The following is a 17,282-nucleotide window of genomic DNA, read 5'->3' on the forward strand; positions in this document are numbered from 1 at the left end:
GGGAAGGAAACTGCAGGAATTTTATCATGCAGATTGCTCTTCTTCCTCTGGGGGATGGAGTGGGCTCACAAGGCAGATTACTTCCTTGGTGCTGACCAGCAGATTCCAGACTAGTTGATTAAGATTACATTTTTGGTAAAGGTTGAAACTGCAGTGAGTTTAGGTATTAAATGTAGGTTTGGTATCATGGACTTTACCACAAATGATGCCATTGTGGGCCTGTGGTTTTTCTCTTTAATAGTTCCCACCTTTTGATCAAACTCGCAGCCTAACAGAGATGTAATCAAAATGTAAGGTGTTAGCTTCACTCTCAGCTACTGCATTGCAGCTTGGTTGATCTTTGGTGTGGTACCTATAGGTCATGACATTTTTCGCTGAACCCTGGTGACATTCTCGCGCCAGACCTTCAGATTCACAGTCGTTAACTTGGTCATTCTCTTCACTTATTTTCTTTCTTCTTTTTTTTTTTTTTGACACCTTTACTGGAGTATAATTGCTTTGCAATGGTGTGTTATTTTCTCCTGTATCACAAAATGAATCAGCTCTACGTATACATATATCCCCATATCCCCTCCCTCTTGCATCTCCCTCCCACCCTCCCTATCCCACCCCTCTAGCTGGTCAGAAAGCACCTAGCTGACCTCCCTGTGCTATGCGTCTGCTTCCCACTAGCTGTTTCACATTTGGTAGTGTATATATGTCCATGCCACTCTCTCACTTCGTCCCAGCTTACCCTTCCCCCTCCCCGTGTCATCAAGTCCCTTCTCTAGGGCTGCGTCTTTATTCCTGTCTTGCCCCTAGGTTCTTCAAAACTTTTTTTTTTTTTTTTAGATTCCATATATATGTGCTAGCATACGGTGTTTGTTTTTCTCTTTCTGACTTACTTCACTCTGTATGACTGACTCTACGTCCATCCACCTCACTACAAATAACTCAATTTCATTTCTCTTTATGGCTGAGTAATATCCCACTGTATATATGTGCCACATCCTCTTTATCCTTTCATCTGTCGACAGACACTTAGGTTGCTTCCATGTCCTGGCTATTGTAAATAGAGCTGCAGTGAACATTGTGGTACATGACTCTTTTTGAATTATGGATTTCTCAGGTTATACGCCGAGTTGTGGAATTGCTGGGACATATGGTAGTTCTGTTTTTAGTTTTTTGTTTGTTTGTTATTTTGGTTTTTTTTTTTTTGCGGTACGCGGGCCTCTCACTGTTGTGGCCTCTCCCGCTGCGGAGCACAGGCTCCAGACACGCAGGCTCAGCGGCCATGGCTCACGGGCCCAGCTGCTCCGTGGCATGCGGGATCCTCCCGGACCGGGGCACGAACCCGTGTCCCCTACATCGGCAGGCGGACTCTCAACCACTGCGCCACCAGGGAAGCCCTATTGTTAGTGTTTTAAGGAGTCTCCATACTGTTCTCCATAGTGGCTGTGTCAGTTTACATTCCCACCAACAGTGCAAGAGGGTTCCGTTTTCTCCACACCCTCTCCAGCTTTTATTGTTTGTAGACTTTTGGATGATGCCCATTCTGACGGGTGTGAGGTGATACCTCATTGTAGTTTTGATTTGCATTTCTCTAATGGTTAGTGATGTTGGGCATTCTTTCATGTGTTTGTTGCCAATCTGTATATCTTCTTTGGAGAAATGTCTGTCTAAATCTTCTGCCCATTTTTGGATCGGGTTTTTTATTTTTTTGATATTGAGCTGCATGAGCTTCTTGTATATTTTGAAGATTAATCTTCTGTCAGTTGCTTCGTTTGCAAATATTTTCTCCCAGTCTGAGGGTGGTCTTTTCATCTTGTTTGTGGTTTCCTTTGCTGTGCAAAAGCTATTAAGTTTCATTAGGTCCCATTTGTTTATTTCTGGTTTTGTTTCCATTTCTCTAGGAGGCGGGTCAAAAAGGATCTTGCTGTGATGTATGTCATAGACTGTTCTGCCTAGGTTTTCCTCTAAGAGTTTGATAGTGTCTGGCCTTACATTTAGATCTTTAACCCATTTTGACTTTATTTCTGTGTATAGTATTAGGGAGTGTTCTAATTTCATTCTTTCACATGGAGCTGTCCAGTTTTCCCAGAACCACATATTGAAGAGGCTGTCTTTTCTGCATTGTATATTCTTGCCTCCTTTATCAAAGATAAGGTGACCATATGTGCGTGGGTTTATCTCTGGGCTTTCTATCCTGTTCCATTGATCTATATTTCTGTTTTTGTGCCAGTAGCATACTGTCTTGATTACTGTAGCTTTGCAGTATAGTCTGAAGTCAGGGAGCCTGATTCCTCCAGCTCCATTTTCCCTTCTCAAGATTGCTTTGGCTATTCGGGGTCTCTTGTATTTCCATACAAATTGTGAAATTCTTTGTTCTAGTTCTGTGAAAAATGCCATTGGTAGTTTTTTAGGGATTGCATGGAATCTGTAGCTTGCTTTGGGTAGTATAGCGATTTTCACAATGTTGATTCTTCCAATCCAGGAACGTGGTATATCTCTCCATCTCTTTGTAACATCTTTAATTTCTTTCATCAGTGTCTTATAGTTTTCTGGCATACAGGTCTTTTGTCTCCTTAGGTAGGTTTATTCCTAGGTATTTTATTCTTTTTGTTGCAGTGGTAAATGGGAGTGTGTCCTTAATTTCTCTTTCCCATTTTTCATCATTAGTGTATGGGAATTCAAAAGATTTCTGTGCATTATTTTTGTATCCCACTACTTTACCAGATTCATTGATTAGCTCTAGCAGTTTTCTGGTAGCATCTTTAGGATTCTCTGTGTATACTATGATGTCATCTGCAAACAGTGACAGCTTTAGTTCTTCTTTTCCGATTAGCATTCCTTTTATTTCTTTTTCTTCTCTGATTGCTGTGGCTAGAACTTCCAAAACTATGTTGAATAATAGTGGTGAGAGTGGGCAACCTTATCTTGTTTCTGTTCTTAGTGGAAATGGTTTCTGTTTTTCACCGCTGAGAATGATGTTTGCTGTGGGTTTGTCATATATGGCCTTTATTATGTTGAGATAAGTTCCCTTGATGCCTACTGTCTGGAGGGTTTTTATCATAAATGGGTGTTGAATTTTGTCAAAAGCTTTTTCTGCATCTCTTGAGGTGATCATATGGTTTTTATCCTTCAGTTTGTTAATATGGTGTATCACATTGATTGATTTGCATATATTGAAGAATCCTTGCATTCCTGGGATAAACCCCACTTGACCATAGTGTATGATCATTTTCACGTGCTGCTGGATTCTGTTTGCTAGTATTTTGTTGAGTATTTTTGCATCTATGTTCGTTAGTGATAATGTCCTGTAGTTTCCTTTTTTATGACATCTTTGTCTGGTTTTGGTATCAGGGTGATGGTGGCCTCATAGAATGAGCTTGGGAGTGTTCCTCCCTCTGCTATATTTTGGAAGAGTTTGAGAATGGTAGGTGTTAGCTCTTCTCTAAATGTTTGATAGAATTTGCCTGTGAAGCCATCTGTTTCTGCGCTTTTGTTTGTTGGAAGATTTTTTAATCACGGTTTCAATTTCAGTGCTTGTGATTGGTCTGTTTATATTTTCTCTTTCTTCCTGTCTCAGTCTTGGAAGGTTGTGCTTTTCTAAGAATTTTTCCATTTCTTCCAGGTTGTCCATTTTGTTGGCCTCGAGTTGCCTGTAGTAATCTCTCATGATCCTTTGTATTTCTGTAGTGTCAGTTGTTTCTTCTTCTTTTATCATTTATAATTCTGTTGATTTGAGTCTTTTCCTTTTTTTTCTTGATGAGTCTGGCTAATGGTTTATCAGTTTTGTTTATCTTCTCAAAGAGACAGCTTTTAGTTTTATTGATCTTTGCTATCTTTTCCTTCATTTCTTTTTCATTTATTTCTGAACAGATCTTTATTATTTCTTTCCTTCTGCTAACTTTGGGGGGTTTTTGTTCTTCTTTCTCTCATTGCTTTAGGTATATGATTAGGTTGTTTATTTGAGATGTTTCTTGTTGCTTGAGGTCGGATTATATTGCTATAAGCTTCCCTCTTAGTACTGCTTTTGCTGCATCCCAAAGGTTTTGGGTCGTCGTGTATGTGTCCCTAGGTCTGAAGTGGGTCTCTTGTAGGCAGCATATATATGGGTCTTGTTTTTGGATCCATTCAGCCAGTCTGTGTCTTATGGTTGGAGCATTTACTCCATTTACATTTAAGGTAGTTATTGATATGTATGTTCCTATTACAGTTTTCTTAATTGTTTTGAGTTTGTTACTGTACGTATTTTCCTTCTCTTGTGTTTCCTGCCTAGAGAAGTTCCTTTAGCATTTGTTGTAAACCTGGTTTGGTGGTGTTGAGTTCTCTTAGCTTTTGCTTGTCTGTAAAGGTTTCAATTTCTCCATCACATCTGAATGAGATCCTTGCTGAGTGTAATCTTGGTTGTAGGTTTTTCCCTTTCATCACTTTAAATATGTCCTGCCACACCCTTCTGGCTTGCAGAGTTTCTGCTGAAAGATCAGCTTTTAACCGTATGGGGATTCCCTTGTATGTTATTTGTTGCTTTTCCCTTACTGCTCTTAATATTTTTTCTTTGTATTTAATTTTTGATAGTTTGATTAATATGTGTCTTGGCGTGGTTCTCCTTGGATTTGTGCTGTATGGGACTCGCGGAGCTTCCTGGACTTGATTGACTATTTCCTTTCCCTTATTAGGGAGGTTTTCAACTACAGTCTCTTCAAATATTTTCTCAGTCACTTTCTTTTTCTCTTCTTCTGGGACCCCTATAATTTTAATGTTGGAGCGTTTAGTGTTGTCACAGGGGTCTCGGAGACTGTCCTCAATTCTTTTCATTCTTTCTTTATTCTGCTCTGCAGTAGTTACTTGCACTGTTTTATCTTCCAGGTCACTTACCCATTCCTCTGCCTCAGTTATTCTGCTATTGATTCCTTCTAGAGAATTTTTAATTTATTAAAAATTGTGTTGTTCATCATTGTTTGGTCTTTAGTTCTTCTAGGTTCTTGTTTAACATTTCTTGTATTTTCTCCATTCTGTGTCCAAGATTTTGGACCATCTTTACTATCATTATTCTGAATTGTTTTTCAGGTAGACTGCCTATTTCCTCTTCATTTATTTGTTATGGTGGGTTTTTACCTTGCTCCTTCATCTGCTGCGTATTTCTTTGTCTTCTCATTTTGCTGAACTTACTGTGTTTGGTGTCTCCTTTTCGCAGACTGCAGGTTCATAGTTCCCATTGTTTTTGGTGTCTGCCCCCAGTGGGTAAGGTTGGTTCAGTGGGTTGTGTAGGCTTCCTGGTGGTGGGGACTGGTGCCTGTGTTCTGATGGATGCGGCTAGATCTTGTCTTTCTGGTGGGCAGGACCACATCCGGTGGTGTGTTTTGGGGTGTCTGTGAACTTATGATTTTAGGCAGCCTCTCTGCTAATGGGTGGGGTTGTGTTCCTGTCTTGCTAGTTGTTTGTCATAGGGTGTCCAGCACTGTAGCTTGCTCGTCGTTGAGTGGAGCTGGGTCTTAGCATTGAGACGGAGATCTCTGGGAGAGCTCTCGGCAATTGATGTTATGAGGCCCCAGGTGTCTCTGGTGGACCAATGTCCTGAACTGGCTCTCCCACCTCAGAGGCTCAGGACTGACCCTTGGCCGGAGTGCCAAGATCTTGTCAGCCACACGGCTCAGAAGAAAAGGGAGAAAAGAAAAAAATAGAATATAAAAAAATTAAATAAAGTTATTAAAGTTAAAAAAAATATATATATATATAAAGGAAGAGAGCAATCAAATCAATAAACAAATCTACCAATGATAATCTCTAAATACAAAGCTAAGATAAACATAAAAATCAGAAACTAGTCAGTCACATACAGCAAACCTCAAGTCTGCAGATGCTCCCAAAGTCCACCGCCTCAATTTTGGGATGATTCATTGTCTATTCATGCATTCCACAGATGCAGGGCACATCAAGTTGATTGTGGAGATTTAATCTGCTGCTCCTGGGGCTGCACAGAGAGATTTCCCTTTCTCTTCTTTGTTTGCACAGCTCCCGGGTTTCAGCTTTGGATTTGGCCCCACCTCTGCATGTAGGTCACCCTCTGGCGTGTGTCCTTCACCCAGACAGGAGGGGGTTAAAGGAACGGCTGATTAGGGGCTGTGGCTCACTGCAGCATGGCGGAGAGAGGGGTAAGGAATGCAGGGTGAGCCTGTGGCGGCAGAGGCCAGAGTGACGTTGCAATAGCCTGAGGCGTGCCATGTGTTCTCCCAGGGAAGTTGTCCCTGGATCACAGGACCCTGGCAGCGGCGGGCTGAACAGACTCCCGGGAGGCGAGGTGTGGATAGTGACCTGTGCTCGCACACAGGCTTCTTGGTGGCTCCAGCAGCAGCCTTAGCATTTCATGCCTGTGTCTTGTGTCCGCGCTGATAGCCACGGCTTGCGCCCGTCTCTGGAGCTCATTTAGGCAGCGCTCCGAATCCCCTCTCCTCACGCACCCCAAAACAATGGTCTGTTGCCTCGCAGGCAGCTCCAGACTTTTTCCCGGACTCCCTCCCGGCTAGCTGTGGCGCACTAGCCTCCTTCAGGCTGTGTTCACGCAGCCAGCCCCAGTCCTCTCCCTGGGATCTGACCTCCGAAGCCCGAGCCTCAGCTCCCAGCCCCCACCCGCCCCGACAGCGGAGCAGACAAGCCTCTCGGGCTGGTGAGTGCCGGTCGGCACCGATCCTCTGTGCGGGAATCTCTCCGCTCTGCCCCCCGCACCCCTGTGGCTGCGCCCTCCTCCGAGGCTCCAGAACATCCCCCCTGCCCCCTCCCCACCGTGTCCACCAGTGAAGGGGCTTCCTAGTGTGTGGCAGCTTTTCCTCCTTCACAGCTCCCTCCCAGAGGTGCACATCCCACCCCTATTCTTTTGTCTCTGTTTCTTCTTTTTTCTCTTGCCCTCCCCAGGTACGTGGGGAGTTTCTTGCCTGTTGGGAGGTCTGAGGTCTTCTGCCAGCGTTCAGTAGGTGTTCTGTAGGAGTTGTTCCACGTGTAGATGTATTTCTGAGGTATTTGTTGGCAGGACCGTGATCTCCACGTCTTACTCCTCCGCCAGCTTGAAGGTCTCCCTTCACTTCTTTTCTGATGTTCCGGTCTTCGGGAGATCTTCTCCATGCTGCTGAGTGTCTGTGAATATGCATTTAAAACTTTTGAGAAGGTACAACCTGCTGGGCGATTATTATGAAATCTGTAAGCAGGATAATTGACAATGTCTAGAGTGCACTTTGAAGCCCTAGTCCCTAAGACCTAATACAGTCAAAGGAAGACAACTCCCCCCATCCCGCCCACCCATCCAGCATTGAAGGAGTCACCCTTTTAAGCCAACTGGCCTCCTCAGTGATGTTATGTAAGTGAGTTTCAACTTCCCCAGTGGTGTCGGTCCAGGAATAGCAGGTAGTGTTGGTCACATACCAACATATCTCTGCTTAGCTAAAAGAAAATCAAGGGTTATCTTATTATCAAGAACAGCTTTGGCCAGAGAGTTTAAGGATTTGTGTTGATCACCTAGTGTCTCAGCAATGGAATCTGCAGCGTCTCTAAGAGTTAAGGAAAAGTTCCTGATCACGATGGCGAAAACTTGGCCTCTGTGCACCGGTGCCGAATTGAATCTTGGAGACAGAGTTTGGGGTGAAGTAGAAAAGGTTGGCTTTATTGCTTTGCCAGGAAAAGGGGGACACACCAGACTCATGTCCTGAAAAACTGTGTGTCCCAACCTAGGGGAATTTGGTGAGGAGTTTTATAGCAGTGGCTCAAGGGCTGGGTTGCTGATAAGGATCAGGGTGTGTGCAGGGCCTGCATTCCTTTAATCTGGCCTCAGGGGGTCTCTTGATGAGCTCCTGTGGTTCTTGAGGTTATCCAACTGTGACCTTCTCTCTGCAGTGAAGAAAGCTTCATCAAGGAGTTAACATCTTCCATTTGTTGGGGGTTTTAGTTCTGCAGAAGAGCTCAAAGATGCTGTTCTGTGGATCCCTTAAGGAGGAACCAGGACCCTGCCCCAAGGCTGCACTATTGTTTCTTGACTGCTCCTCCCTTGTCTCTGCATCCTGTCTCTTCCCTGATTAGCAACTGTTTGAACCTGCCCTTTGGAACTCAGGGAAAGTCATGGAGGCTGAAGCCTGTATGCTACAAAGAAGAAACTGGGGACATAGAAAGCTTTCTGTGCCCAGGAACCCCACCCCTGCTCGATTTTAATCATATTCTCATCTCTCTTAACTCCTAACCAGGGAAGTAGGGCCCTGCCAAAGGAGGCAATTCTTGAATCATGAAGGCCTCCTGGTAGGTACTTTTTAGAACAGTTAGGGGAGCAGTTAAATAATCTAGGAGCCATAGCTCAGCTGTGCCCTAATCGTCTAGGCATTCATAGGCCCAAGGAGAAAGATAACCACCATAGACAAAGACAAGACCTGCAGGGTGCAAACCATCCCTGTTAAGGAACTACTGTTAATGGATTTATTCACAGGGACTGCTACATTAACCTGTTCAAGCCAGGGGTAATTCAGGTTTTTAGAGCATGTGAGAAGAGAATTTCCTAGCCTGAAAGAAAGAATTATTCTAAATTCCAGAGTTTTCCCCCCTTAGTAATGGCCTGGGAGATACAGATGAGGGTGTTACATTTCCAGGCTAATGCCAGAGTGAAGAGAAGAAAGGGTTTCATGTTTAACTAATGTAGGAAGTCTTGATCTACCCTCTTGGGTGGAAGCAGTGTACAATGATGTCAGCTCCTTCTCTTCCTCACTGATTTCCTTCAGAGGCCTCCAGCATCTGTACAGACCAGGTGTCAGAGCTTAACTGTGAGATGTGTACCTGAGGCTCAGTACCTTTTAGTATTACAGCAGTGTCAGTGGTCAGGAAGTACTTGGTAGGGTCCCTTCCAACAGGGCTCTACAGCTACCTTTATTCTTAGTGATTTCAAGTCAGACGGTGGGAGAAAATTGAAATGTTAGTTTGGCGAGTCATAGCCAGATATTTGAGGAAACCAGAAGAATTCAGGGTCCTGTCGAGTTTACAGAAGTATAACAAAAACTCAAACACAATTAAGAGGAGTAGAATCTACTATGTACAAAGGTGCAAACAACTTTTCTCACTACAGTTACCCCCATTTTTTACCAAAGATAATCACAATAAAACTAATTAGTTTATATTTAATTTGACCTGATTATTTATATAAGTGCAGCAAGAATAATGATTGACCACGTAAATTTTTCTTTAGGACTGTTTTGCTGGAGTTTTGTAAGCAAGGTACCGGGTCGATTTTTCCAAGCAGTTCCCCGAAGCTGTCTGGTCATATCTGAGTCTGTGCTTGTCTCTCTCAAATATGATATTCCAGTCAAAGCCTTGGTAATGTAGCCAGTGTTTGTAATTGTGTCCTGTTATAAAAAGAACAGATTCTTATTGAACTTATGCAAACAAATATATTGTCATGAAAATAAGTATACTCACAGAGCGTTTCTGAATTCTGGAGGGATCAAGTAGGTAGAAAAAGTAAATATTTCACCTTTGTTCATGAAGGTATACTTTACCAAATTACAGTAAATCATAGATAAGTGAAATGGTATCCTTAAATCTGGAAAAACAAAACATTACAGATCCTCCTCAGTTCATGTAGTCCCACGTAATTAATACATGTTCTGCTTGAATCCAGTTTTTCTATCAGTTCTCTTGACCTTTCCTGATGATTGAGGGTGATAGGGACAGTGATAATAATTCTAAGAAGTTTGCAAGGTTTCCATTAAGGCTTTTGTATGATTTGCCCAGTGAAGTGGCTGCCTTGATCACTGGAAATTATGGGAGGTATACCCCAAGTGGGAAACACATTTTCTAACAGTTTCTTTGCCACTGTGAGGGCATCAGCCTTGCAATGGGCCAAGGCTTCAGCCCATCCAGAAAACCTACATGCAGTAGCGCGAACACGTTGATAACTCATACTAAGTGGCAGTTGAATGAAGTCCTGCTGCAGGTGTTTGAAGGGTCCAGAAGTAGGAGGTCTCAGGCCTCTAAGGACAAAAATAGTTTTTCTTAAATGCACTATGGTGGGTGTAGGAATGCAAAAACCAAAAAATGGGGACTGCCAGGATGCTAGGACGAACAAAGTGGCCATCTTGGGCTTCCCGTATCCCTGACTGTTTAACTTACAGCCATTATTTACCTATCTTAATTTCTCTGATTCAGGAGGAGACTGTTGCATGTTACATCAGGATGGCAAAAATCTGGTAATAAGAGGTCGTGTTTTGCAGAAGCAGAATTGACTTGATCCAGCTGTGCCACAATCTTTATAGATTCTATTGCAACTGACTTTGCATGAAGGTCAGCTAGGGCATTTCCCTGATACTCAGGTTCAGTCTTTTTAGTGTGAGCCTCAATTTTGGTGGCAGGCAACATTTTTATGCCAGGACGTATCGGACTTCCAGGAATTTCACACAACTTCTGGAATACTTATAACACATACCTGTACAGAAACAATATAAAGAAGACTTAATGTTACTTATTTGACAATGCTTCCCATGTAATTTAACATATCAAGTAAGCCTAATTAGTTTAATCTTTTGGAATGTCCCAAGGGTCTTCTGGAAAAAAATCTCAGTTTCTTTCAGGTCAAAAACACTTCATTTTTAGAATTTCATTTTGGGAAGTTTATCAGAGCTATCAAAATATTTGGACTCTTGACTAATTAGGATCACAGATTAGTATATGAAGCAATACTTAGCTAACTATTCAGCAGTTGAAGGAAAATTAAGTTCTAGTTTTACATTAAGTACACTATTGATATTAAAGCTTAATTTTAAAACCCTTAGAATAGAAATTTAATTTTTGCTAGCCTGATTACACAAGGAAAGTGTTTCTTTCTCTCTTCAGCCTTTTGTATACTTTTGGTTTGTCCTTCATAACCAGAAGTTCTAGTTTAGACTAAATTACTCTCATTTCCCTTAACAAAAATGTCTTCATTCCTCATATGTTTTCTTAACCAAAAACACATCCTACTTTCCTTGCATATAAAGATGTTTCCCTTTTTAATTAGCTTTAATTATGTTAGAATTCTTAACTCTTAGAAACTTTAATTTCTATTAAAAATTTAGAAAGTAAACAAGTGTAGACTATCTCTTACACTAGCATTCTTTGGAGTGACAGAATTATAAATACTTTTTATAATTTCTAGAAACGTGCTTTGTCATAAAAATTTCTCAGCATGGCACAAAGCATGCTTACTAATAGAACCAAATTTATCTTCAGTTTCTCTGTAATTAGAAGCTAAAAGTAGATAAACCTATGTTCATTAATGTTTCGGTATTTTTTTTTCTTATTTGGAAATGCTCTCGATATCCATTGAATTCCCATCATTTAACTTAGCAGACTCTTAAGATTTCAAGTCACTGAAAAGATCCAGGAAACTGTTTCTAAGTACTTATACCATAAAATACAATTGTTGCTAAGAACTTTATCTGTAAACCCTTATTCCAATTACATCTAAGTCATTTTTCCCCCAAAATAGGTTTAGGTTACCTATGAAAACATCATAACAAGTTATTCTTCTTGCTGGCAAATTTGTAAGCCTAGGTAGAATAGACGTATGCTATTTAATGCTGATAACTCTAAAGACATGTTTATTTAGTCAAACCAACAAACTTAAACTAGCTTTTATTTACTAAAGAGTATCTTAGATCACATGAACTTAAAAGAATCAGTTGGGTTAATTTCTGTATTTCTGAGGACAGTTTTAGCTAATCCTTATGAGCACTTGACTTTCAACCCAGTGAAATGGAGCTCTTTCACAAATTAATTTTCATAATACCATCCCAAGGTAGAGAAGTACCACACATCTACGACATACATATATGTGTAGACATACAGACAAACACATAGACAGACACAGAGACCTTATAATTACTGATATTTGTGGAGCAGATTTATAAGGCTTCTCATTAGCCCGTTTTCCAAGTATCTCCTTTTCCTTTTTTCCTTCTGATGAGAAACATTTGCATTTCAAAGAATGGCTCTTAGCTCATAGAGAATATAGGGAGAGAAAATCTACATCACAAAGACACACAGAAGGTATCCAGGATTTCTCCAAGGTGGAGTTTTTAGGGGGCATATTTGCAGGACATTTCTGCTTACAAGGTCCCAATAGCTCCAAGTATTTTGGGATAAGGAAGGGCAGTTTGGGGATTGGCAGAAAGGACTGAAACACCTATCCACCTGTTATTGGAATGTTTCTTTCCCTCTGGGTACATTTAGCTTAGAGGAGAAGGCCAGAGTTCTGTCAGACTGGTGGCCTCCCATTTTATCTTTCTGCTTTTTTATTTATCCGCTAATCTCAGGAGGTAATCCATTTATTAAAACTTTTGAGGATCCTCCCTGGGTTAAGAAATTCTTTATCTATGGCCCTTAGCTTGGCCTTTGACCTAGGAGTGAAAGATATCTGAGGAGGATTACCTGTAGCCTCAGGTGGTCTTTTTATTTTTTTATTTTTATTTATTTTTTTTTTGCGCGGTTCGAGGCCTCTCACTGTTGTGGCCCCTCCCGTTGCGGAGCACAGGCTCCGGACGCGCAGGCTCAGCGGCCATGGCTCACGGGCCCAGCCGCTCCGCGGCATGTGGGATCCTGCCGGACCGGGGCACGAACCCGTGTCCCCTGCATCGGCAGGCGGACTCTCAACCACTGCGCCACCAGGGAAGCCCAGGTGGTCTTCTTTTAAAGTGCATAGTATCCAAATAAAGGATGATAGAGGGGAGTGGTAGAAGTTATGTATTGCTCTTATAGTCTTTTGTTTAGGGCACCTTTTATTTCTTTAATTTTTCATTAGCCTTTTTCAATGAATCTTTCAATGAAACTATTTTGGAATTTCAAAATCTTTTGGATGCTTCTGCATGATCTTTGCTTTTTAAGTGCACTTTTTCAATGATTTTATTTCTTTGGAATGTTCCCCATAATGGCCATTGTAATTCTAGGTTGTTTTTAGTAAAACTTTGCCATTTTGTTAAATATGTACAGTTTCTGGGACCACAGTTCTTAAACAAAATAAGCAGGTGTGCTGGAAGGTAGCCTGCTCAACTCTGGATATAAAAGACCTCATTTCTTTTAGCTAGGCCTTCGGTTTTCTCAGAGCCTCACTAATCAGCTTCCAGCACTTCCGAGATTCCGCTTAGCAACTGACCTTTATTTAATATCCACCTGAGACCTCCCACTGGACCTTATCCAGTTCTCAAATCAGACGCAGTCTAAACTCGGACCCAGTCCAGTTTTCAAATGGGACCTAGTCCAACTCCAGCAGCAACCACCACCAATTTCTATGGAACTTTGGACTGGGGGAAAGGGTTGAATCAACAGACCACAAAGAATGGGGACCGGGGACTGATTGCATACAAATGGAGAATTACAGCTGCCACCATCCATTCCCAATGTAGAATCTGGGGAAGGATTTCAAACGAATGGGAATGGCAGACTAAACCATCAGCAGATCCCAAAGTTGAATCCAGGGGCACAGCTAAGGGCTGGGGTTTTGCTCCTGGGGAATTGCAGTCTGAAAGGCTAGGGGCTTGGTTCCAGGCAGAGTCCTCTGCCAGCTCAGTTGAGCCCTGAACTGAATCATCTGCCAGCTCAGGCTAACCTGCCCAGTAAAGGAAAGCCAGTCAGATCAGGAGCTCAAACGCTGAAAGAGCAGAGCTCAACCAAGAGGAACTCACTAATGGCCCTCAGAAATGGAAAGACAGTGGACTCAAAAGGGTTTGTGGGGTACCATGCCTGTGTTTCTTGTTGTCCCTGAATGCCAGTGAAGTTCACTTCCCATCGCTGCCACTGATCTATTAAAAAACAAAAACTCAACCGAATGAACTTGAAGATATAATTGGCCTTTTAGGTGATTGATGAATCAGGTAGCATCCCATCTAGCAACAAGAATGGCCCTCCCAGGGGTTGTACAGAATGGAAGGTATTTACAGAAAGAGTTGGGCAAGGGAGCAGTTAGCAAAAGACAGGATTAGGTTTAGGCCAGGACGTCTTCTTTTTGCGGTGGGGGGGGGCCTGTGCATGTCAGCGAGGGCCCTTCAGAAGAAAAGAGTCTCATGATTAGAAGTCTTGTGCGTGTGCACGTGTGTGTGTGCACGGGCGGGCGTGCACGCACCGCTCCACGTGTGACTGTTTGTGTCTGGGAAGCAGTGGGCGGGGGGGGGGGGGGAGGGAGTGGCACAGGTTTTTAGCTTCTTCCTCTGGGGGTGGGGGTGCAGGTCTCATGTGGCCGGTTACCTCAATGGTACTGACTAGAAAACTGTAGACTGGTTGATTAAGATAACATTTCTGGTGAAGGTCAAAACTGCAATTAGGTATTAAATCTAGGTTTGGCATCATGGGCTTTAGCACAAGTGACGCTCTTTTGGGCCTGTGTTTTTTCTGTTTAAAACTATTCATCCCTCTGTACATCCGTGAGTTTATTCATTGTTCATTACTTCATTTAATAATGATTATTTCTTGACTATTGGGGTAGAGGGATATACAGAAGTGCATAAAATACGGATCCTTTTATAAAAGGGTTGGTAATCTAGGGGGAGACAGATGTGTACACACAGTAACTTTGATACAAAAGCGAAGCATAAAAGCAAGTTACAAGTAAAGTAAAACAGAGATGCAAAGGAGAAAGAGACTTGGCTGCAGGAGGGTAAGGTCTCTTGTTTTGTTTAAAAAAATTAAATATAGTTTTCTCAAGTCCTAGGCCAGCGCTCAGCACAACAAAGTAGGTTGTTTTGTTGGGGGGCGGGGCAGTGGGGCAGCAAATGACGCTCAGAGACCGCGATTGACTTTGCCAGTAGTTTATTTGACAGGGCTTCACTGTGGGGATTTTACAAGCCAATAGCATACAGGGTGATGTCTCTTAATAAGTCAATAAAGAAAGAACATACTCTAAGCAAATGCTAGATTAGTTACACTATTGTTCCAGGCAAGGGGAGATAAAGGAATAAAGTCCAAATCTAGTGAAGGTGTACCTTTTCTATGGGTTTAGGGTGGTTTCTCAGGAGAGAGGCTTTGCCAGCTGAGAGCTGACATCCAGCTGCCAGTGAAATAATAAGGGGTAGCTCGGCCCTGACCCAAACTCTCAGATATTCCTCACAGATTCTCAGTATTTATAGTCTAAATGCCCCCTTGCTTCTCCACATGTTCTTAGCAGTAAGCCCACGGCGAGAACCGTCAACAGCTGAGGTGATGACGTCCTGACGCAGCTTACTTCATTCTTATATCAAACCAACTTTACTCCTAAAGGTAACTTTCTTTTGTCTTTGGACAAAAGTGGATTAAAACAACTTCAGTTAAGTCATAAGCAAGTTGGTTTGAAGTCATATCAAACCAATGCACAACAATAGGTTCAGATGATGTGTTGACTGTCTACTGAAGTAATAGTGGAACAGTGGAACATATCATGGAAGAAGTGAACCTGGAGCTGAGCCTTAAAGCCGAGAGAAATACATTTCAAGTGGTAGATAGATTATAGGCCTTCAGAACTGGAAGAGACCTTAGAGACCATCTAGTACAGTGTTTCTCCTACTTTCTGTTTTCTTTGTTAGAGCACTCTGCTCTAACAGTCTGTCAATAAACAGTTTCATTTATAGCAGGATGCTAAATTGGAAATGTCTGTGACTGAGGTGCTATCAGTAGCAGACCAGCAATGTGCATGTTTGGAAAGGAGACGGATAGAAAAAGATCCAGAAGATAATGACTTGGAAAAAAATTGACGTTTTCTTGGGGAAAATGCTGCTGTTGAACACTACCCCTTTTTTACAGTCCCCCACTTTCGCGAGGGGTGACATTGACCTTCCCATTCTAAGACACGAGTTTCTTTAGGAACACCTGGGGGAGAACTTGGAGGAGTGGCTCATTGGATTCCGAGTTTGTGAGGGGGGAGTGATTGACCTTTGCCAAAATTAAATAGCGACAACAAAAATACATTTATCTGGATTCAGTGCAGCAAATAAAAGAGCACCAGTGATTGTCAAGTCTAGATGGGGAAGGACCTGGCCCAGTTGCAGCCTCTCCAAGTCGGGGGAGAAGTCATATATGTGAATTAAGTTTGAAGTGTCAATTAATGTATTAGACTGGAAATTCTAATTTTAATGTCTTAAAATGACAGCAGGACCCTGTATTACCTTACAGTGGCCATAAAAGACATGGGACCCCCTCATATTTTCACCCAGGGACCAAGCAAGAACTACCCCCTTGAGCAGATTTAAAGGGAGAACGAAGACAGATAAAGTTGTCTTTATGCTTATATGCCATAAGTCCTGATGATTCAACATACACCCTTTACATATTTTTGTTTTAAAGGGAAAGGAAAACAATGGAAAGGGATTTACATCAGGATACACATGAAGGTGCAGTTGACTTTTTAGTGGAACCAAAATATTATGATCAAGTGGCACCGAAATGGATTATTTAACTGGACAAATTTAAAAAATCTATAGAATACTAAAATTAACAATTAGTCAAAGACATGGATTTTTGGAAGTGTGCGGTAACCTAGGAACAGTGATACAGCTGGAATGTTGCCTCTTAAGGATTATCAGAGAGGGTGGCTGGCTGCTCAGTAGGACAGTGGTGGTGGTAGGCAAGCCTGCTGCATTATATACCAACCGAGGACGACATTCCGATTCTGTTTAGTGCCCCATAGGGGGCACAATTCGCACAGGCTGATGATAATGTGGTGGGCTGAAAGAGCCTCCCAAGAAACCATGCTGATGCTTAATTAGTGAGTTACTTCTCTGTTCCATCAAAATGTCAAGATCAGACCCACAGCTGCACATACATTTTTTTGGTCATTTTCTTACTTTGAACATGTTTACACTTCTCCAAGATCCATCCATATCCTCTTGTCACTTAAAAATAATTTGTCAGACAATTTCAGTCTTTGTTAACTCTCCTATAAGTTTTAACAATACTTCTATACACACACTTAGCATTCCAGAGGAATATTCTTCAAGACCATGGGGATCGACCAATTTTCAAATGCCATTACAGTGTGTGTGAGGTATGTATTTTCCCCAAAATGCATAATTTATAATCCTCATAATAGATCTTTTACAGATGAAGAAAATGGGGCCTAGGAAGTTTAAGTAAAATAGCTAACCAGGGCTTCCCTGGTGGCGCAGTGGTTGAGAGTCCGCCTGCCGATGCGGGGGATGCGGGTTCGTGCCCCGGTCCGGGAGGATCCCACGTGCCGCGGAGCGGCTGGGCCCGTGAGCCATGGCCGCTGGGCCTGCGCGTCCGGGGCCTGTGCTCCGCAACGGGAGAGGCCACAGCGGTGAGAGGCCCGCGTACAG

At 42.4% G+C, this 17,282-nt stretch overlaps 1 protein-coding gene across 1 annotated transcript in view; it reads left to right on the forward strand.

Annotated features, from left to right (window-relative positions):
• DMD (dystrophin) overlaps positions 1-17,282 on the forward strand; it is a 1,809,438-nt gene that overhangs the window by 1,173,821 nt on the left and 618,335 nt on the right. The window contains exon 50 of the mRNA XM_007456856.1: positions 9,812-9,962. Within this exon, the coding sequence (XP_007456918.1) occupies positions 9,812-9,962 (151 nt within the window). The remainder of the gene's footprint in view (positions 1-9,811; positions 9,963-17,282) is intronic.

Source organism: Lipotes vexillifer, unplaced genomic scaffold, assembly GCF_000442215.2.
Source record: "Lipotes vexillifer unplaced genomic scaffold, Lipotes_vexillifer_v1.1 scaffold207, whole genome shotgun sequence".
Classification (NCBI taxonomy): Eukaryota; Metazoa; Chordata; class Mammalia; order Artiodactyla; family Lipotidae; genus Lipotes; species Lipotes vexillifer.